Here is a 21,553-nt window from a genome sequence, read left to right on the forward strand (position 1 = left end):
TCTACTTCTTTTCAGCACTGACCCAGCTGTGCTTTGCAACTTTCAATGGTTTTGTCCAAATTCAGCTGAAAACGGCTCTTAATCTGTCTTTTTGGAGATGTGAGGACTAGTGTGGTTCCTTGTTTCTGCTGAACTGTTTCACTAAGCTCTTTTAGGTCCATTTCGGCTTTGCTTCTATCTGGAAAACAAGAACAACATATTTTTATACATAAACTGAAAAAAAGTCAAACACTCAAGGAGTTTAGTTCATCAGGGGAGAGAACATACAGTCAGGGCCATAGATATTGGGACATCGACACAATTCTCTTCTTTTTGGCTCTATACACCACTACAATGGATTTGAAAAGGAAACGAACAAGATGTGCTTTAACTGCAAATGGGGAATAGCAGATGTGCCTCCCACTTTTTAGGGGACCAAAAGTAATGGGACAATTGACTGAAAAGCTATTTCATGGATAGTTGTGGGCTATTCCCTCATTATGTCATCTTCAATTAAACAGCTAAAAGTTCTGGAGTTGATTCCAGGAGTGACATTTACATTTGGAATCTGTTGCTGTTAACTTTCTATATGAGATCCAAGGAGCTGTCACTGTCAGTGAAGCAAGCCATCATTAGGCTGAAAAATCAAAACAAACCCATCAGAGAAATAGCAAAAACATTAGGTGTGGCCAATTCAACTGTTTGGAACATTCTTAAAAAGAAAGAATGCACCAGTGAGCTCAGCAACACCAAAGGACCTGGAAGACCAAAGAAAACCACTGTGGTGGACGACAGAAGAACAAAAACCACCTCACAACAGTTGGCCAGATCAAAAACACTCTCCAGGAGGTAGGTGTATGTGTTTCAAAGTCAACAATCAAAAGAAGACTTCACCAGAGTGAATACAGAGGGTTCACCACAAGATGCAAACCATTGGTGAGCCTCAAAAACAGGAACTGGAAGAACTGGAAGAACAGCCTATGGACAGATGTACTTTGGCCCTGAGGTGCAAAACGCAAACGCAAATCACAAAACACAACACAAATCAAAAACACAAATGCAAATCAAAAAACACAAACGCAAATCAAAAACATAAAAACATTAACTCAAAACGGAAACACAAATCACACAACACAATCACAAAAGCAGAAAACACAAAAACATTAACTCACTTTAGCTCACTTGGTAGAGCTGCCGTTCCATGTAGAAGTGCACACTACAGTAAGCCCCAGTTCAAATCCTGCCCCAAGCAGAAAACACAATTAAAAAACATTTAACATAACAACATTATCTCACAACGGAAACGCAAATCATAAAACGCAAACAAAAAAGCAGACAACACAACGGAAATACATGTCGAGACGGAAAAGCAACTCAAAAAACAGTGTCCGTGTACACGGACTGTGCAATGAGCGACGACACTGGTCGATCGCAGGAAACAAAGTTTTTCATTGTTGATTTTTGAGTTGCGTTTCCGTTTTGACATGCTTTTCTGTTGTGTTGTCTGCTTTTTTGTTTGCCTTTAATGATTTGTGTTTCCGTTGTGAGATAATGTTATTGTGTTAAATGCTTTTGTGTTTTCTGCTTGGGGCGGAATTCGAACTGGGGTTATCTGTAGTATGCACTTCTACATGGAACGGCAGCTCTACTAAGTGAGCTAAAGTAAATTAATGTTTCTGAGTTTTCTGCTGTTGTGTTTGCGTTGTGATTTAATATTTTTGTGTTTTCTGCATTTGTGTTTGCGTTGTGAGTTAATGTTTTCGTGTTTTCTTTTTTTGTGTTTCCATTTTGAGTTAATGTTTTTGTGTTTCTGATTTGCGTTTGTGTTTTTTGATTTGCGTTTGTGTTTTTGATTTGTGTTGTGTTTTGTGATTTGCGTTTGTGTTTTGCACCTCAGGGCCACCGTACAGATGAGACCAAGATCAACTTGTACTAAGTGATGGGAAGAGAAGAGTGTGGAGAAGGAAAGGAACTGCTCATGATCATCAGTGAAGCATGGTGGTGGTAGTGTCATGGTGTGGACATGAGCAGCAGGATGAATTCTGAAGTGTTTCCAGCAATATTATCTGCTCATATTCAGCCAAATGCTTAACAACTCATTGGACGGCGCTTCACAGTGCAGATGGACAATGACCCAAAGCAAACTGCAAAAGCAACCAAAGAGTTTTTTAAGGCAAATAAGTGGAATGTTATGCAATGGCCAAGTCAATCACCTGACCTGAATCTGATTGAGCATGCATTTCACTTGCTGAAGACCAAACTGAAGGGAAAATACCCAATGAACAAGCAGGAACTGAAGACCGTGTCAGTAGAGGCCTCACAGAGCATCACCAGGGATGAAACCCAGCGTCTGATGATGTCTATGCCTTCCAGACTTCAGGCTGTAATTGACTGCAACTTAATAATTTTCCAACCATTAAACATTGAAAGTTTTGATTTATGATTGTTTAGTTTGTTGGAGGCACATATAGAAAGTGATGAAATTCCACTGGTCATTTGATTTGGATGTAAATGCCCTCAAATTAAAGCTGAAAGTGTGCAGTTAAAGCACATCTTATTCGTTGCATTTCAAATCCACTGTAATGGTGTATAGAGCCAAAAAGAAGATAATTATGACCATGTCCCAATATTTATGGACATGACTATATATATATATATATATATACATATACATATACATATACATATATACATATATATATATATATGTATATATATATACACACACGTACACTGTATATACTTTCAAAACACAGCCAGAACCAAAGGGGAGTTATTAGAAGAGACAGACAGACAGGCATAAAGAATCACCTAAATTGAGGTTCAGAATGCTTCCTGTCTGTGGTGTCTTCTCCTTCTTGGGGGTGGTTGGAGCTTGATCATGGAATGGTTTTGGGCTGTCCAATGAACTGCCTGCAGGACCAAGGCAAAAACGGGCAGGTGATGCTATTCGGAGATATTTACAGTTAAAATAAGTCTTCTATTATACATAATGTGCTTAGGAGAATGTGTCTGGTTGAATACCTGTACAGTCCATAGAATCTTCTCCTGCACTGTGCTGACTGTTCTGGGCTTTTGCCTGTGCCTTGTCTGTTGTCTCCTGCTCTCCATCTGACCCAGTGTGGGCAGAGGAGTTTGTGCTCATAGGGGAGCGAGGCATGTCACTGAGAGGAAGACGACAACCAACAATTCCACCTCCTACTCCAACCCCAGGCCCAGACAGCATTGTCCTTGTCACAGGAATCTTGGGTAAAGCTGTCATATCAAAGCTCAGCTTGATTTTTTCCTGTTTCTCAGATTTGACTGGAGTGGACGAGGGGTTGGAGGAACCCAGCAGCATCTGGAAGTTGTTGTCGGGAGTGTAGGGTGTCCTGAAGGGGGCATAGTTAAACACTCCATACTTCTTCCTCATGTTCTCCACGTAGACCTCCATCTCTTGCATGGCACTGTTGAAGATGCTTTTGGTCTTCTTCACAGAGAATGGAATCTCTTTTGACATAAGGTAGCAGTTGTTCAAAGGAACCCATGCCCTAAGGGATACAACATCCACATCACAGAGCGTTACACAGAGAGTTTGAAATGTTCTAAAGAATACTTAGAACTGAAACACAAAGTGCTGACACCTGTCATGTTGACCAAAGAAACGAGCATCCACCTGTCCATCTTTGTCTCGCAGAGCTTTAGCAGGCCAGAATGGAAACCCTTTCAGTTTGGCCCACACTAGAGGGTGCGGGTTACTCTGCAGACATACAGTAATGACACTTAGCAAATGTATTCCAGTGATTTATGTCTAAAAGTGTAAACATCAAGTTGCTTTACTAGCTTACGCATGGCTCACAAAACCAGTTGTCTCTCTTCTGGCAAGCAGACAGATAACACTCAGGACACACTTCAATCTCATTCATCTGAGAAAAAGAAATCAGAAAAGGTAAATGTAAACAGGTTTCAATTTCCACATCTTAGGTGAAACTGAAACTCAATTTTGGCTTAATTATAATAATGATTAATTTATAAAAACATGCTCATATAGACAACATACTTACCTCATGTTCAGAGATCTTGACAATAACCTTAGCTGTAGCTGTTAGTTTGTGATTGCCTGAAATAGAGACATAACGCTGAGTAATTCTGTTTATATAAAGACTGGACTGGTATGGGTGATAATTCAACACTACTGTTAACTGACCTGAGTCCTGTCATAGTATATCTTACCAGGTAAAATATACTCATTACACTGTAAAATGGATGTTCTTGACAGTTATTAAAAAGAAAAAAAAAGTTCCTTTTTTGTCTCAAAAGAAAAGGTTTTGCACGAGAAAAACATTCTAATTTTAAGAAGATGTGTAACTCTGTCTCAACTCAACTTTTTTTTTTCTCAGTCGCTTTGGTGCTTTTCTCACATCACTATAAACATTTCTCAAAACAGTTAGTGCAAACTGCAAAACCTAGTGGATAACCTGCAAAAGCATGTCACTTGCTCAAAATGGATAGTCCATTCCTCAAAAGTAAGTATTCATGTCAATGAAAGATCGTCAAATGGCTTTGTCTTGTTTTCATTACGACTCTTTATTCTCTCAGTGTTTTCCAATGCAAAAAAGGGTCAGAACTCGGTGACGATACCTGAAAATGCTCAAGACAGCACTATACACTACGTGTACAGCCATTTGAAAACTACAGTAAAGTTACACATTACTGTAGTTAAGGGAGTAAGTGAGATATTATGAGATGTTGGATTACTGTCCAATACTATACATACCTGTTCTCCCTAAGAAACGTTTGAATGATTGAATTCACAGTGGTTCTTCCAACATTTGGTTGCACCCTCTGACCAGCCTCAGCCATTGTGATGCTGTGATTGACAACATCTAATTATATTAGGACTCTGCCTATGTGTTTGGTCTCTTCTCCCTCTTCCCCTGTTTTGTCCCATTCCCCTTCCTCCCCACATCCTCTCCCCTCTTCCACGATGCTGACTTTCAGAATTGTAGAAATGTTTCACACTATGTCCTGCTCGGTTCACATATGTTTGCCAAGTGAGGGTTCATGGGATTCATCCCTGAGTGACTGTGAACAAGTGGCTTGTCATTGGTTACAGCTAATACTTCACACACCTCCTCATGAGTGAGAGCTGAAGTTCACCTGAGAGCAATTGTTCAATTTAGGAGACATTTCCAGGAAAAAAATGAAAGAAAGAAAGGTATAAAATTAGCTTGAGAGAATTGAACTAGTTCAACAGTTTTGTATGAAATGACTCAAGCAACGAAATGAAGACAGATGCAAATGATAATGTTATAAAAGGTTATAGCTGAAGAAAGTGATTATTAGATTTTGGCAAATATAGAAACTGAGCAGCCTAGAAGTTTATTCACTATCTAATACTATAATACTCCGTTTTACAAGATAATTTTCTTGTGTTGTCCAGAATATGCAACATACCTCCGTTATATATAATACAGTTGTGCAAAATCCATTTTGCATCAGCCAGGAAGGCCTCGGTGCAGCCATACATTTTCTTTTTGATATTCTACAAAGCAAAAGAGAAAAGACAGTGTTAATGTCACGATCCACATTAACACATTCCATTTAGTGCTTCCTGTTTGGGTTCTCTGCTGCTCTGTTTTCTCATTCTCTCTCTGCAGGAGGCGTGGTTGACGTACTTTCCTGATGACGCTGGCGATTGTCTCCACCTGCGCGGTTCCGCCCCAGCTGCGTCTGATCAGCGACCAGGAAGACTCTTAAGGCGGGACTGCGCTCCTTGCCAGCGTCAGTCCATTGTTTCGCTTAGCCGGTAAAGACACTCAGTACCTCGCTATTACGTAGTACTTGACTCCTGCAACATACTTACCAATCGCTCTCTCCAGGTCCCCACGTCTCCTGCACCCGAGAAGACACGGGGCTCTCGTGGATTCCAATATCTCCGGAATCACTTCCTCCTTCGTCTTCCTCGTCTCGTCACATCCACGCTAGCGGTGCTGCCGCTACTCCCCTCTTCACCACGTCCTCTGGAACTCCTGAACTTCTCCTTCCTCCACCTCGAGTGAGTTCGTTCCTCTGGAAACCCCCTACGAACATTATTCCGCTGTGTAATCACGGACGCCTCCTGACCCAGCTGCTGTCCGTCACACACATACACTGAGGCATACTTATGCTTCATGCTATCTCTTCTTCCTGCGTTGCTAAATAAACTTGGTTTTTTACATACTTACCTTGTCCTGTCTGCATTCGTGTCCTCCATTCTCACTCAGTCATTTCCCTTTAAAGGGAAACCGTAACAGTACGGACTGACCAAAAATGGCTTCGGTAGAAAAGGACATGTTTAAGCAAGCGCTACCTGCTCACGGTGAGGCAATCAGCCGACACGAGGCGCTACTTACTGACGTAGGTACATCTATCAAGGAGTTAGCAGCTAACCTCGGGTCTTTGCTTCGCTCACCTCACTCTGTACCCCTCTACTCCAGCCTCTCTCAGTTCCATCTCTGTCTCTCCGCCAGTTGTACACACTCGTGATTTGTTCCGACCCCTGAACGATTTTCAGGGGAACTAAACAAATGTGCTAGCTTCCTTTTCCAGTGTTCCCTTGTGTTCGACTTTCAACCCTCTACATACACCTCTGAGCATGCTAAAATAGCATTTGTAGTTAACCTACTCACTGGGAGAGCCGCTCAGTGGGCTGCGGCGTTATTCCTTAGACCCCATACTCGACCAGCCTCTTATGCTGAATTTTTCATGGAACTAAGCCGCGTGTTTGACCACTCTTTTCAGAGTAGCGATGTCGCTAACCGTCTCCTCTCGCTAAAACAAGGTAACTCGTCAGCCGCGGATTTTTCAGTCGATTTCCGTATCCACGCCGCAGAGAGCGGGTGGAATGACACCACCTTACGCGCCATATTTCTTCGAAATTTAAATGACGAGTTAAAAGACAAATTAGCGACACGCGACGTTTCACCCAATCTCAATTCCCTAACCGAACTCACTATTCGCCTGGATTGTAGACTCAGAGAGAGGGGACGCGATAGGAGACACACCCAACCTTCATGCTCCATCGAATTCCCTCGTTCCTCTACTAGCTCTACACCTACACCTTCTCCATCCGTCAATAGCACCGACCACACCAAACACATGCAGCTGGGCCGTGCTCGACTTTCACCTAAGGAGAGACAGCGAAGAATTAAACCCGGCTCCTGCATCTACTGTGGTCAACCTGGTCATCTCCTCGCTTCCTGCCCAAGTCGCCCAAAAGCCTGAGCTCACTGGCACACGCAGGAGTGCCAGTGAGCTCAGGCTCAGGCTGATGTCACTCACCACACCATTCCTCTCTCCGTCATCCTGTCAGGAAACCACCAGGAAGAGATCCAGTTCTTCCTGATTCCCGTTCCTTCAGCGTCGGTCGTCTTGGGTCTCCCTTGGTTGGCACTTCACAACCCGTCTTTTAACTGGTCCACGGGTCAACTATCCAGTTGGAGTGTCAACTGCCACTCTCGCTGCCTAAGGTCCGCTCACCCCACGTCACCGAAGGAGTCTGGCTCCACCCCCGAACCTCAGAACCTCACTGGCGTCCCTGAGGTTTACCGCGACCTGGCGGAGGTCTTCTCTAAAGATCGGGCGCTCTCCCTGCCGCCTCATCTCCCCTATGACTGCGGCATCGACCTTCTTCCTGGGGCCACGTTACCGTCAAGGAGGCTCTACAACCTCTCCAGAGCTGAGCGTCAGAGCACGGATGATTACATCACTCAGGCCTTGTCCGTCCTTCTTCCTCTCCCGTTGGTGCAGGCTTTTTCTTCATCGAGAAGAAGGATGGATCTCTCCGTCCCTGCATAGACTACCGTGGACTCAATGACATTACAATAAAGAACCGCTACCCTCTACCTCTCCTGGACGCTGCCTTAAGCCACCTCAGTTAGGCACGCGTGTTCTCCAAGCTAGACCTGCGGAATGCTTACCATCTAGTCCGCATCAGAGAAGGAGACGAGTGGAAAATGGCATTTAATACTCCAATCGGGCACTTTGAGTATCTAGTCATGCCTTTCGGCCTCACCAACGCCCCTGCCATTTTCCAACACCTAGCTAATGACATTCTGTGCGACATGCTGGACAGGTTCCTCTTCGTCTACCTGGAAGACATCCTCATTTTTTCTGAGATGGAAGAGGAACATGTCCAGCATGTCCGCCTAGTCCTGCAGAGACTTTTGGAGAACAAATTATTTGTTAAAGCTGAAAAATGCTCATTCCATACCCAGTCCGTCCCCTTTTTGGGGTTTATTGTGGAAGAGGGAAGTCTCTCCCCAGACCCCTCCAAGATTTCTGCGGTGAAGGACTGGCCTACTCCCACGACCCGGAAGCAGCTCCAACGCTTCCTTGGGTTTGCTAATTTCTACAGACGTTTCATTAAGAACTATAGTCGCATCACAGAACCACTCACTAAACTTACCTCCCCCAAACAGGTTTTCATCTGGGCCAATGAAGCCGAGGCAGCCTTCCTTTGCCTCAGGGAGATGTTCACCTCTGCTCCAATCCTCTCTCAATCCGATCCAGAACTCCATCCCTGCGCCTTCTTCAGCCAACGTCTTTCCCCTGCCGAGGGAAACTACGACGTGGGAAATAAAGAGCTTCTAGCAGTCGTCTTGGCCCTCCAAGAATGGAGGCATTGGCTGGAGGGGACCGATCACAAAAACCTGGCCTACCTACAAGGTGCCAAGAGACTAAACTCCAGACAGCCTCGGTGGGCCCTCTTCCTAGGCCGCTTCAATTTCACTTTGACTTTTCGCCCAGACACCTGGAACGTGAAACCAGACGCCCTCTCTCGACTCTATTCCCCCCGACCCTCCAGATCACAAGTCAGAATCCATCCTGCCTCCCTCCTGCATCCTGGGTGCAGCTACGTGGCCGATTGAGACCCTGGTCCTCCAGGCTCAACAGACCGAACCTGATCCTGGAGGCCGACCTCCCAACCGCCTGTTTGTTCCTACTGCCATGCGTTCTGAGGTTCTTAATTGGGGACATTCTTCAAAGCTTGCTTGTCACCCTGGAGCCGCCCGCACTCTCCATTTCCTCAAACAGCGTTTCTGGTGGCCTACCATGTCTCAGGATTCTGCCACATTCGTCGCTGCCTGCCCTACCTGCTCCCGAGGGAGGGAAGGAGGGAAGTCCTCCAACCGTCCGCCTGCTGGTCTCCTAAACCCCCTATCCATTCCCCACCGCCCTTGGTCACACATCGCTGTCGACTTCGTAACTGGTCTCCCCGCGCCCAATAACAACACCACCATCTTTACAGTAGTCAAAAGGCCTCTCAACAGTCCCAGGAACAGGCTAATCGGCACCGTACCCCCGCTCTCGAATACCAACCCGGCCAAAAGGTCTGGCTGTCAACCAAAGACCTCCCACTCCAGGTGGAATCCCGCAAGTTGGCACCAAGATTCATCGGCCCCTTCCGCATCGACAGAATCATTAATCCCACCTCCGTCCGACTCAAACTCCCACGATCCCTCAACATTCACCCCACCTTCCATGTGTCACTCATCAAACCTGTGTTGGAGTCTGATCTGACGGCCTACACCGTCAACCTGATCCTGGACATCCGTCGACGTGGCTGAGGGTACCAGTACTTGGTTGACTGGGAGGGGTACGGTCCAGAGGAGAGGTCGTGGATTCCTCGTTGCTTCATCCTGGACCAGACCTTGCTCCGAGACTTCCACCGTGACCATCCTGAGGCTCCTGTCTTGGCGCCAGGTGGCGCCCGTTGAGGGGGAGGTACTGTCACGATCCACATTCACACATTCCATTTAGTGCTTCGTGTTTTGGTTCTCTGCTGCTCCGTGCGTTCCGACCCAGCTGCGTCTGATCAGCGACCAGGAAGACTCTTAAGGCGGGACCGCGCTCCTTGCCAGCTTCAGTCCATTGTTTCGCTTAGCCGGTAAAGACACTCAGTACCTCGCTATTAGAAACTTGACTCCTGCAACATAGTTACCGATCGCTCTCTCCAGGTCGCCACGTCTCCTGCACCCGAGAAGACACGGGGCTCTCGTGGATTCCAATATCTCCGGAATCACTTCCTCCTTCGTCTTCCTCGTCTCGTCACATCCACGCTAGCGGTGCTGCCGCTACTCCCCTCTTCGCCACGTCCTCTGGAACTCCTGAACTTCTCCTTCCTCCACCTCGTGTGAGTTTGTTCCTCTGGAACCCCCCTACGAACTTTATTCCACTGTGGAATCACGGACGCCTCCTGACCCAGCTGCTGTCCGTCACAGGCATACACTGAGGCATACTTACGCTTCATGCTAGCTCTTCTTCCTGCGTTGCTAAATAAACTTGGTGTTTTACATACTTACCTTGTCCTGTCTGCATTTGAGTCCTCCATTCTCTCTCAGTCATTTCCCTTTAAAGGGAAACCGTAACAGTTCATCCGTCATATTTTTCAATTTCCCTTCAGTTGCGTTCAGACATGGACCAAAATCTGGAGATTCTATAGAGATTATGCAGAGGGCCACTGATGCAGCATTTACACTATGGTCTTGATGCCTAAATCCAAGATGAGGACATTTTTTTAAAAGTGACCAGTATGTGAAATCTGCTTAACACTGGTTAACATGTGGGGAAACAAACCAGAGATAGTCTTGGCTACTGACCTATCAGCCAAAACAGAAGTGAAAGTGGTGTGTCCAAGATGGCGCCGTTGTGTTTTGCTGGCCGCCTCTTGCTCCTACTATGGTTGATGTTTGTGTTGTTTATAGTCCTTGGCATTAACCAGATCGAGTCTCTGCTGGTGTATGATCGTCAGGCTCTTTTGAGTCTTCGACGAAATGTCGGAGAAGTATGTGCATTCAAGCATAATGGGCAGAAAACCGTGCCTCCGCTACTAGCGGGGATCCCGAAATACCTGTGCCAGGCCTCTGCTCCACCTCCTCCAGGTTTGGCCTGGTAAACGCCAGATCACTGGTGAACAAAACGTTCATCCTGAGGGATTTCTTCAACTCCCGTGGCCTGGATTTCCTCTTTGTGACAGAGACGTGGATTGGTGCCGGTGAGTGCAGCCCTCTGATCGAACTTCTACCGGCTGGTTGTTCTTTTTTTAACTCCCCGCGGTCATCGGGTCATGGAGGAGGAATGGTGACTGTTTATAAAAATGACTTTAATTGTAGGCAGCGCGCTGTCTCGTCCTCCTTTTCCAGCTTTGAAGCGAATGTATTTGAGGTGGGTCGCTCCAACCCGGTGCTGTGTGCCGTCATCTACCGACCGCTCAAATACAACAAAGACTTCCTAAATGACTTCTCTGATTTTCTGGCTGAAATTATGCCCAAGTACGATCGCGTTCTCCTTGTAGGGGATTTTAACATTCACCTGTGCTGTCCTGATAAATAGTTGGTGAAGGACTTTTTAAGCCTTATTGACTCTTTCAACTTAGAGCAGTGTGTGTCTGAACGTGGACACACACTAGACCTCGTCCTCTGTCATGGTCTGCCTGTGTCAAACGTGGAAATATGTGACGATGTGTTTTCTGATCATTTGCCGGTACTGTTTGAAGCGGCTGTCTCCTGTGCTACAGTTAAATCTGCCGCTCCTGCTCACTGTCGTGGGATATTCAACTCTGTCACTGCCGGTCAGTTCTCTGCTGCCTTCAACCAGCTCTGTGTCCCCTCTGAATTATTACCAAACACGGAGGTGCTCAGTTCTTGGTTTCGCTCCTCCTGCCAAACCATACTGGACTCTGTGGCTCCATTTAAAACCGTGCAGCCCAGAGCTAAACCTGAGCCCTGGTTCAATGCGAGAACTCGCGCAGCCAGACAGGATTGCCGCAAAGCTGAACGCAGTTGGAAAAAGGACAAGCTGCAGGTTTCTCGCCAAATCCTAAAAGACTGCTGGCGCTGCTACCAGAGCACTGTCAAGAGTCCAGAAGAGAGCACCTGTCAAACATTATTCAATCAAACTCTCACAACTCACGTGTGTTATTTAAAACCATAGAGTCTGTTCTTGGCTCACCTCAGCCTGTGTGCACAGAGGATTCCCCTGAAATGTGCAATAGCTTCCTGCAGTTCTTCATCGATAAGGTTGCTACCACAAGGGCTCTCATCACCACACCTGCATCTGACCCCTCTGACAGTGTGCTTTGCTCAGCTGTGCTTGACTCGTTTGAGCCCGTGTGACTGATTGTCTTAGAAAAAGTGGTTGCCCAGATGAAGCCATCAGGCTCTCCCTGTGACACTGTCCCACCTCACTTTTTTAAAGAGGTATTTCCTTGTATAGGGCAGTCAGTTCTGGCCATTATTAACAGTCTGTCTTCTGGTGTTGTCCCCCAAAGTTTTAAACATGCTGTCGTACAACCCCTGCTTAAGAAACCTGGCCTTGATCGTGTTATGCTAGCCAATTATCGACCTATCTCCATGCTGCCTTTTATTTCAAAGATCCTGGAAAAAGTTGTCCACGCTCAGTTGCAGTCGTTCCTAGATGAGCATGATATTCTGGAGATTTTCCAGTCTGGTTTTAAAACAAGGCACAGTACTGGGTCAGCTTTAATAAGAGTGTTCAATGACATCCTCCTGACGGTTGATTCTGGAGACTCTGTGATCCTTCTCCTGCTGGACCTAACTGCAGCATTTGATACTGTGGACCACAGTATTTTAGTGGCACGCTTGCAGCACCTAGTGGGCATTAGTGGTAGCACCCTAAATTGGTTTAGATCGTATCTTGAGGGAAGATCTATGTGTGTACGCCTCGGTGGCTCTGAGTCCTGCTCTGCTCCGCTGTCATATGGGGTTCCACAGGGCTCAATTTTAGGGCCCCTGCTCTTCTCCCTGTATCTGCTTCCCCTGGGTTCCATCCTAAGAAAACATGGCATCTCATTTCATTTTTATGCCGACGACAGTCAGATTTATGTCCCACTGAGAAAGAAAAATGCCTGTCTGCAACCACTTCTATTATGTCTTGATGACATAAAAGCATGGATGTCACTGAACTTTTAAAAATTAAAAAAAAAGAAGACATAAGTGATAGTGTTTGGTCCAAGCGGCTCTAGTGAACGCCCCCTGCTGATTTGGGCCCTTTGGCACCATATGCGAAGCCTTTAGTCACAAACTTAGGTTTTATTATGGACAGTGATTTTAAATTGGACCGGCAAATTGGGGCAACAGTAAAGTCCAGCTTCTTTCACCTCAGGCAGCTGGCAAAGGTGAGGCCATTTCTGTCTCAAAAACACTTTGAAACAGTAATCCATGCCTTTGTTACATCTCGGCTGGATTACTGTAACGCTCTTTATCTTGGAGTCAGCCAGTCCTCCCTCTCACGTCTCCAGTTGGTCCAGAACGCTGCTGCTCGCCTCTTAACTGGAGCATGTAAGAGGGAGCACATTACTCCCATTTTGGCCTCCCTTCACTGGCTGCCTGTGCATTTTAGAGTCCATTTTAAGATTCTTTTATTTGTTTTTAAATCTTTAAATGGTCTTGCCCCGCCTTACCTCTCTGAGCTTCTCCATCCTTACACTCCTGCTCGGTGCCTCAGGTCAGCTGACCAGCTGCTCCTGGAGGTACCAAGGTCTAAACGGAAGCTCAGAGGGGAAAGAGCTTTCTCCATTTCCGGTCCCAAACTTTGGAACGCCCTCCCGCTTCATATTAGACAGGCCCCCTCACTGTCCATTTTTAAAACTCATCTTAAAACACATTTTTATTCTTCTGCGTTCAACTCAGCATGAGACTCTGCTCTTGTTTTAGTGTTTTATTGTTTAAACATTGTTAATGTTTTATAGTTTTATTGTTTTTTATTGTTTAAACATTGTTATTTAGTTTTATTGTTTATAAATATATATATATATATTTTAATTGTTTTATTGTTTTTATTTTGTCTCCTATGTTTTATGTGCCATGTTTTATTTATTGTACTGTTAAGCACTTTGTACCAGCTATAGCTGCCTAAAGCGCTCTCTAAATAGAGTTGAGTTGAGTTGAGTTGATTATGAAATTTAGAAATCCTTGTGTGAAAGGCTTTAAAAGGCATGAAACCTCAGCATCCACGAGTCCATGAGTTTGACCCTTTTCCTCCAGTGCACTGGCTGAAGGAGAGTCATGTGATCGTATATAGTGTACACGTGCATTTACATCGTTTGACACATATTAAAGATCAATCTATCTATCTCTGAGTCACTTCACTTAAGATAATCCACAGCAAGTACAGATTATCTTGCTCTTGTGAAAGCAGCTCATTTTCATCCAGCTGCATTCTTCATATGTGAATGATTCAATTCTCTGGACATTACCCGGAGTTTGTCTGAAAGCATCTGACTTCTCTCATATTCAGTAACTATGTGACATCCTGTTTTTTTTTTGTTTTTTTACCTTCTCAAGTGTGCAAAGATCCATCGGATGAAAAATGTACTCTGCATAATCTGGATGCTGTTCCAGGGAGACAGGTTTCTGGAAGGGTTCAGTCTACAAAATTGAGCAGAAATATAAATTACAAAAAGAGTGATGGTACAAAGTCATTCACAACTTTCCCCATTCACGGTACATCCACATGCTACCGCTATGCTACTATTGAAAACTCTAAGAGCTGCTTAAAACAAAAGGAGGGGGGGGGGGGAACAATGAAGGAGAAAATCATGACAGGGTCTTGTTAGTGTTGTAATAGATTACCCAATTAAAAGTCTTTCTCTGCGTGGAAGCTGCATGGGGGGAGCGAGATGACAAGCGGGGATGATCCTGAAAGAGAGTGAGATCCTCACCACCAGCTGGCAGTTTACTTTCATGGTTTCCAGCCATGACAGGACCATAATAGCACATTGACTGTGATTGTTAGTTCTGTTATTAGACATCATTTGCACATGCAAATCAGTCATAGAATATGTAAGCTGGACAGATGTTTTAGCTAAGTATGCACCGATACCACTTTTTCCAAATGAGTACAATCACTTAGATTTGAGTACTAATACATTACAGCAAAATATAACATTCTATACTATTGCCACCGTTTAATCATTTACAGTCTCCCCCAAAAGCATTTGAAGAGTGAGGACAATTGCTTTGTGCTGTAAAACATTTGGGTTTGACATCAAAAGATAAATAAAAGAAGATAGCCTGTCGTAATGGAACACAACGTTTTTAGATGAGCAAAAATATAAGAACAGATAAGACTTGAATTAGATTTAAATGAATAATACTACATATTTAGTGTCAAATCCTTTGCTCTGTATTGTGTTAGTTCTTTAGATGTTTTATCAATATGACTTGTGTCTCTCCTCTTGACAGTCTAGCAGAGAACAGGTTACAGTCTGCTCTACTTTTGTCCTCATTACTTATCTTAGAGTATTTCCAAACTGCTGACATTGCGACACATCCGCTTATTGCAGAAAAACATGAGATGAATGAATGTATGTATGAATGATTGTGCTGGTCTGAGGGGCCGTTTGGCGCACATTGGCAGCCACGCTTCCATCAGTCTGCTCCAGAGCAGCTGTGGCTACACGTAGCTTACCACCACCAGTGAGAATGTGTTCATTAATAATGGGTCATTTGTAAAGTGCTTTGGGTGTCTAGAAAAGCGCTCTAGAAATGTAATGAACAACAATAATAATAATAATAATAATTGCTGCTCAGCTGCTCAGTTCACTTGAAGATAATGTAAAGTGGTATGCAGCAGTATCAGGGTAGTTACAAATACAAATACAAGGACACAAGGGCAGCATCATACCCAGGGTTGGACGGGGTATAGGGACGATTTGGGCGACACCATACCAACTAGGAGGAGAAAGATTTTTTTTTTTTCCTAAGCAATTCCAAAGATCCTAAGTACTAATATTCCTTTCAGCCTTCTCTGCCAGCAAAGGTAGTTATTATCAGTGTTCTAGACATATTATCTGTCATTGTCCAATCAGAATCATCAGATTCAAGTCATGTTTTATGGTTCCGCCTCTTTTGGGGTGATTTGATTGACAAAAACCCTAACCCCAAAAAGTAAAAAAACAATTTTTTTTCGAAAAAACATACCCTCCAATGCAATGGGTATGAGGATTTATTTGCATGCACAAACGTGCTTGCGTCATACGTAAACTGAGCAAAGAGAGGGGATTTATTCTCTTCTCTTCACGTCTCCCGATAAGCAGAGGTGGAAAGTAACAAATTTTTTTTCGAGATTTTTTAAATAAAAATTTACTCAAGTTACTGTATTGAATACTTTTTTTTAAGTACAATTTAAAATCGGGATTTTGTATTTTACTTGAGTACGTATTGACTCAAGTATTGTACTTAGTTACTTTTTAATCCTATCTGTTACTGAGTAAAAATAAAAATTCAGCACAATGAAGACCTACAGGGGGAAAATATACACCAGAACCAGACGAATGATGATGTGATTATCACCAGCACTGGCGCGTGAACATAGAGGGCGTGGCCAAAAGTGACGTAATATCCTGTGTCGCGCCGGGCGTGAGCTCCAAAATAGTTTTGGATTTCTGACCCCTTGTCATATTTCTACTACCCTCACACCCCACGCAAAGTAACTAAGTAGCTTTTACTTATAGTACATTTCAAATTAACTACTTTTTACATCTACTTGGGTAATATTTCATCAAAGTATTGGTACTTTTACTTGAGTACAATATTTTAGTACTTTTTCCACCTCTGCCGATAAGTTGTTTGCCTCTCTAGTGGCTGCGCTCTAAGCGAAGGTAAGGTCCTAAAAGCTCACTGTTTTAAAAATGTGCTGGTTTAAACGGTCCCAGCACTCACTGATAAGTACACATGGTTTTACCAGTGCCACAGAGTTCACGCTTTCATATGCATTAGCTGTTTATTGTAAGATGCATTTAGCAACACATCTAAATAATGATTTTGACTGATAATTTGACTGCACTATCTTGTCATATGTTTGTTGTATGTATCTGGTAAAGGTTGTGAAAGCTCTTGATCCTTGGTCAGTTAATAAATACTTGACTTAATATGCTGCCCTGTCTTTATGTGGTTGCTGGACACATCTTGTGTCCTGTTTAGCTGTTTTACATCATACATTAGATTCATGTAAATAATATTTGTTTATCAAGTTGCCATCTAGTGGACACAAGAAGGACTATGTTATCATCTAACAACACATTGATACTGTATTTCTTTATGCACATATTGAATGGGTCACCTTATCATTATCAGAAAAAATCCACCCCCCCCCCCCCGGAATTTTACCTGACACTGATATCTGTATCGGTGCATTCCTAGTTTTATCCTTTAGGATGCAGATCAGAACATCTAGCACAACTGATGGGAATACAATGATCAGAAAAAGCAATGTTTGTGACATAAGCAATCGAAAAAAAATCAAGAAAAGACAAAATTTAAGTGAAAATGGAGAAAGTAACCCATCTGCCATAAAGCTAACTGAACAATACTATAGAATGAGTTTGTTACTATGGATTTCCTAGAGAGGCAGAGGGCCCAGAATACTTACACCTGGTTGTTTCATCTTCTGAAGGGCAAACTTTAGAAGGTAAGACAGCTGGTCTATAGTTAGCATCGTCATGGCTTTGCTCTGAGTCTCTATGCACTCGGCAACAGTTATTTTCTAAAAGACATCAAGAGGGAAAAGTTGTTGAACAGATTGTTAACATCCCTTAGCTGCACAGAATGTATGTAATGCTAACGTGTTTAGCTGTGTAGATCCAAAATGAAAGGTCCAATATGCAACATTCTGCCTAAGGATACAATTCTGCATAAGGAAACAAATAGTATAGTATTACACACCTGATCAAATGTTTAAGACCAGTTGAAAAATTGCAAGAATTTACATTTTGCACTGTTGGATCTTAAGAAGGTTCGAAGTAGTGCTTCAAAATGCAAAAAGAAGAAATAGGAGTGAGACAAAAACCTTTTTTGAGTCATCAATGTATTGCAAACAAGCATTAAACTGATATAGGCTGTTCATCAGCTGATCAAAAAGTTTAAGACCACAGCCTTTAAAAGCCTAAATCTTCGCAAAAATGTGGATTCAGTGCCATTTTCTGTCAGTTATCCACACAATCATGACCTCCTGGCAAAAGCAAACAAAAACTGTGTTTCAGCATGCTTGATACTAGTGTTTCCAGGAGGCGAGTGGGACTGTTGCTCCAAGTGGTGAAGATGGCTTCACAGAGGGCATCCACTGTCTGGAACTGGTGTCCATTTTTTTTAAACTTCCCTTGCCATCTAACCCCAAATGTTCTCAATGTGATTTCGATCAGGGGAACACGCAGGATGGTTCAAAAGAGTGATTTTTTATTTCTCTGGAAGAAGTCCTTTTTCAGGCGGGCATTGTGAACTGCAGCTTTGTCCTGTTGAAAAACCCAGTCATTAGCACACAGACAATGGCCTTCAGTCATGAGGGATGCCCCCTGCAACACCACATAGCAATTTGCAGTTTGACGCCACTGCACAACCTGAAGATCCATTGTTCCATTGAAGGAAAAAGCCCCCAGATCAGGATGGCGCCCCCTCCACTGTGCTGTGTAGAAAACATCTCAGGTGGGATCTCCTTGTCATGCCAGTAACGTTGGAACCATCAGGACCGTCAAGGTTAAAAAAAAATTTCATCAGAGAATAAAACAGGACTCCGTAGTTCTGTTGGGAGACTTCAATGCTCACGTGGGTAATGACAGTGTGACCTGGAGGGGCGTGATTGGGAGGAATGGCCTCCCCGATCTGAACCCGAGTGGTGTTTTGTTATTGGACTTCTGTGCTAGTCATGGTTTGTCCATAACAAACACCATGTTCAAGCATAAGGGTGTCCATCAGTGCACGTGGCACCAGGACACCCTAGGCCGGAGGTCAATGATCGACTTTGTGGTCGTGTCATCTGGCCTCCGACCGCATGTCTTGGACACTCGGGTGAAGAGAGGGGCTGAGCTGTCAACCGATCACCACCTGGTGGTGAGTTGGATCCGCTGGCGGGGGAGGAAGCTGGACAGACTTGGCAGGCCCAAGCGTGTTGTGAGGGTCTGTTGGGAACGCCTGGCGGAATCACCTGTCAGGGAGGTCTTCAACTCCCACCTCCGGGAGAGCTTTGACCAGATCCCGAGGGAAGCTGGAGATATTGAGTCAGAGTGGACCATGTTCTCCACTTCCATTGTGGACGCGGCTGTTCGAAGCTGCGGCCGTAAGGTCTCCGGTGCCTGTCGTGGCGGCAATCCCCGAACCCGGTGGTGGACGCCGGAAGTAAGGGATGCTGTCAAGCTGAAGAAGGAGTCCTATCGAGCCTGGTTGGTTCGAGGGACTCCTGAGGCAGCTGACAGGTACCGACAGACCAAGCGGACGGCGGCCCGAGCAGTCGCAGAAGCAAAAACTCGGGACTGGGAAAAGTTCGGGGAGGCCATGGAGGAGGACTACCGGTCGGCCTCGAAGAGATTCTGGCAAACTGTCCGGCGCCTCAGGAGGGGGAAGCAGTACTCCGCCAACACTGTCTACAGTGGGGGTGGGGAGCTGTTGATCTCGACTGGGGACATCGTTGGGCGGTGGAAGGAATACTGAGTACCTTAAGTCTCTGGATGCTGTAGGGCTGTCCTGGTTGACACGTCTCTGCAGCATTGCGTGGCGGTTGGGGACAGTGCCTCTGGAATGGCAGACTGGGGTGGTGGTCCCTCTTTTTAAAAAGGGGGATCGGAGGGTGTGTTCCAACTATCGGGGGATCACACTCCTCAGCCTCCCGGGGAAAGTCTATTCCAGGGTACTGGAGAGGAGAGTTCGGCCGATAGTCGAACCTCGGATTCAAGAGGAACAATGCGGCTTTCGTCCTGGCCGTGGAACACTGGACCAGCTCTATACCCTTCGCAGGGTGCTCGAGGGTTCATGGGAGTTTGCTCAACCAGTCCACATGTGTTTTGTGGACTTGGAGAAGGCTTTCGACCGTGTCCCTCGTGGCATTCTGTGGGGGGTGCTCCGGGAGTATGGGGTCGGGGGCCCTTTGCTAAGGGCCGTGCGGTCCCTGTACGACCGGAGCAGGAGCTTGGTTCGCATCGCCGGCAGTAAGTCAGACTTGTTCCCAGTGCATGTCGGACTCCGGCAGGGCTGCCCTTTGTCACCGGTTCTGTTCATTATTTTTATGGACAGAATTTCTAGGCACAGCCGGGGGCCGGAAGGGGTCCAGTTCGGGAGCGGTTGGATTCCATCTCTGCTCTTTGCAGATGATGTGGTCTTGATGGCTCCTACGAACCAGGAACTCCAGAATGCGCTGGGGCGGTTTTCAGCCGAGTGTGAAGCGGCGGGGATGAGAATTAGCACCTCTAAGTCCGAGGCCATGGTTCTCGACCGGAAAAAGGTGGCTTGCTCCCTCCGGGTCAGTGGAGAGATCCTGCCTCAGGTGGAGGAGTTTAAGTATCTTGGGGTCTTGTTCACGAGTGAGGGAAGGATGGAGCGTGAGATTGACAGGCGGATCGGTGCAGCGGCCGCAGTAATGCGGTCGTTGTATCGGTCCGTTGTGGTGAAGAAGGAGCTGAGCCGAAAGGCAAAGCTCTCGATTTACCGGTCAATCTACGTTCCTACCCTCACCTATGGTCATGAGCTTTGGGTTATGACCGAAAGAACAAGATCCCGGATACAAGCGGCTGAAATGAGTTTTCTCCGCAGGGTGGCGGAGCGCTCCCTTAGAGATAGGGTGAGGAGCTCTGTCACCCGGGAGGAGCTCGGAGTAGAGCCGCTGCTCCTCCACATCGAGAGGAGCCAGCTGAGGTGGCTCGGGCATCTGAATCGGATGCCCCCTGGACGCCTCCCTCGGGAGGTGCTCCGGGCATGTCCCACCGGGAGGAGACCCAGAGGAAGACCCAGGACACGCTGGAGTGACTACGTCACCCGGCTGGCCTGGGAACGCCTTGGGGTCCCCCCGGAAGAGCTGGAGGAAGTGTCCTGCGAGAGGGAGGTCTGGGCGTCCCTTCTCAGACTGCTGCCCCCGCGACCCGGCCCCGGATAAGCGGTGGAAAATGGATGGATGGATGGATGGAATAAAACTTTCTTCCACTTTTCAATGTCCCATGTTTGGTGCTGTCGTTCAAACTCCAAAGGGTTGAAGGAGACGAGGCCTTTGAAGACGTTTTTTGTTCTTAAAACCCTTCTCTCGTCTAATAGTTATGGGACTGCAGTTGGCACCAGTGACAAGCTTAATTTGCGCCGAGGATCGTCCCGTGTCTCGACAGAAAGACAACTGCATCCTTCGGCTCAGGGCCGGTGAAATTTTTTGGGTCTACCACTTTTTGTTCCATAACCCTCAGGATCTTTTAGGACATTTAAAATGACTGTCTTACTGCGTCCAACCTCAGCAGCAATGGCACACTGCCAGAGGCCTTGCTGATGCAGCTCAGCAATCCGACCACGTTCAAGGAGAGAAAGCTTTTTTGCCTTTGCCATCAGGAGGTCATGACCGTGTGGATACCTGACAGAAAAAGATTTAGGCTTTCTCACTTTCTCACTCATCTCACCCATTTCTTCTTTTTGCATTTTGAAGCACTACTTAGAACCTTCTTACTAAGATCCAACAGTGCAAAATGTAAATTCTTGCAATTTTTCAACTGGTCTTAAAATTCTGATCAGGAGTGTATAGTATAGTAAAGTACAGTACATTATAGTATAGTACAGTATAATATAAT

The 21,553-nt window shown here is 45.4% G+C and overlaps 1 protein-coding gene across 4 annotated transcripts in view; it reads right to left on the minus strand.

The window, feature by feature from the left end:
* zmynd8 (zinc finger, MYND-type containing 8) overlaps window positions 1-21,553 on the minus strand; it is a 54,717-nt gene that overhangs the window by 3,874 nt on the left and 29,290 nt on the right. For 2 of the 4 annotated variants that reach the window (XM_083906395.1, XM_083906398.1), the window contains 10 exons: window positions 17,395-17,508; window positions 14,595-14,660; window positions 14,298-14,390; window positions 5,416-5,503; window positions 4,023-4,078; window positions 3,807-3,884; window positions 3,603-3,718; window positions 3,004-3,509; window positions 2,791-2,925; window positions 23-178 (listed from right to left, as the gene is read on the minus strand). In XM_083906395.1, coding sequence (XP_083762521.1) covers window positions 23-178; window positions 2,791-2,925; window positions 3,004-3,509; window positions 3,603-3,718; window positions 3,807-3,884; window positions 4,023-4,078; window positions 5,416-5,503; window positions 14,298-14,390; window positions 14,595-14,660; window positions 17,395-17,508 — 1,408 coding nt within the window. The remainder of the gene's footprint in view (window positions 1-22; window positions 179-2,790; window positions 2,926-3,003; window positions 3,510-3,602; window positions 3,719-3,806; window positions 3,885-4,022; window positions 4,079-5,415; window positions 5,504-14,297; window positions 14,391-14,594; window positions 14,661-17,394; window positions 17,509-21,553) is intronic. The other 2 variants (XM_083906396.1, XM_083906397.1) reach the window with 2 other exon arrangements.

Source organism: Microchirus variegatus (assembly GCF_963457635.1).
Source record: "Microchirus variegatus genome assembly, chromosome: 19".
NCBI lineage: Eukaryota > Metazoa > Chordata > Actinopteri > Pleuronectiformes > Soleidae > Microchirus > Microchirus variegatus.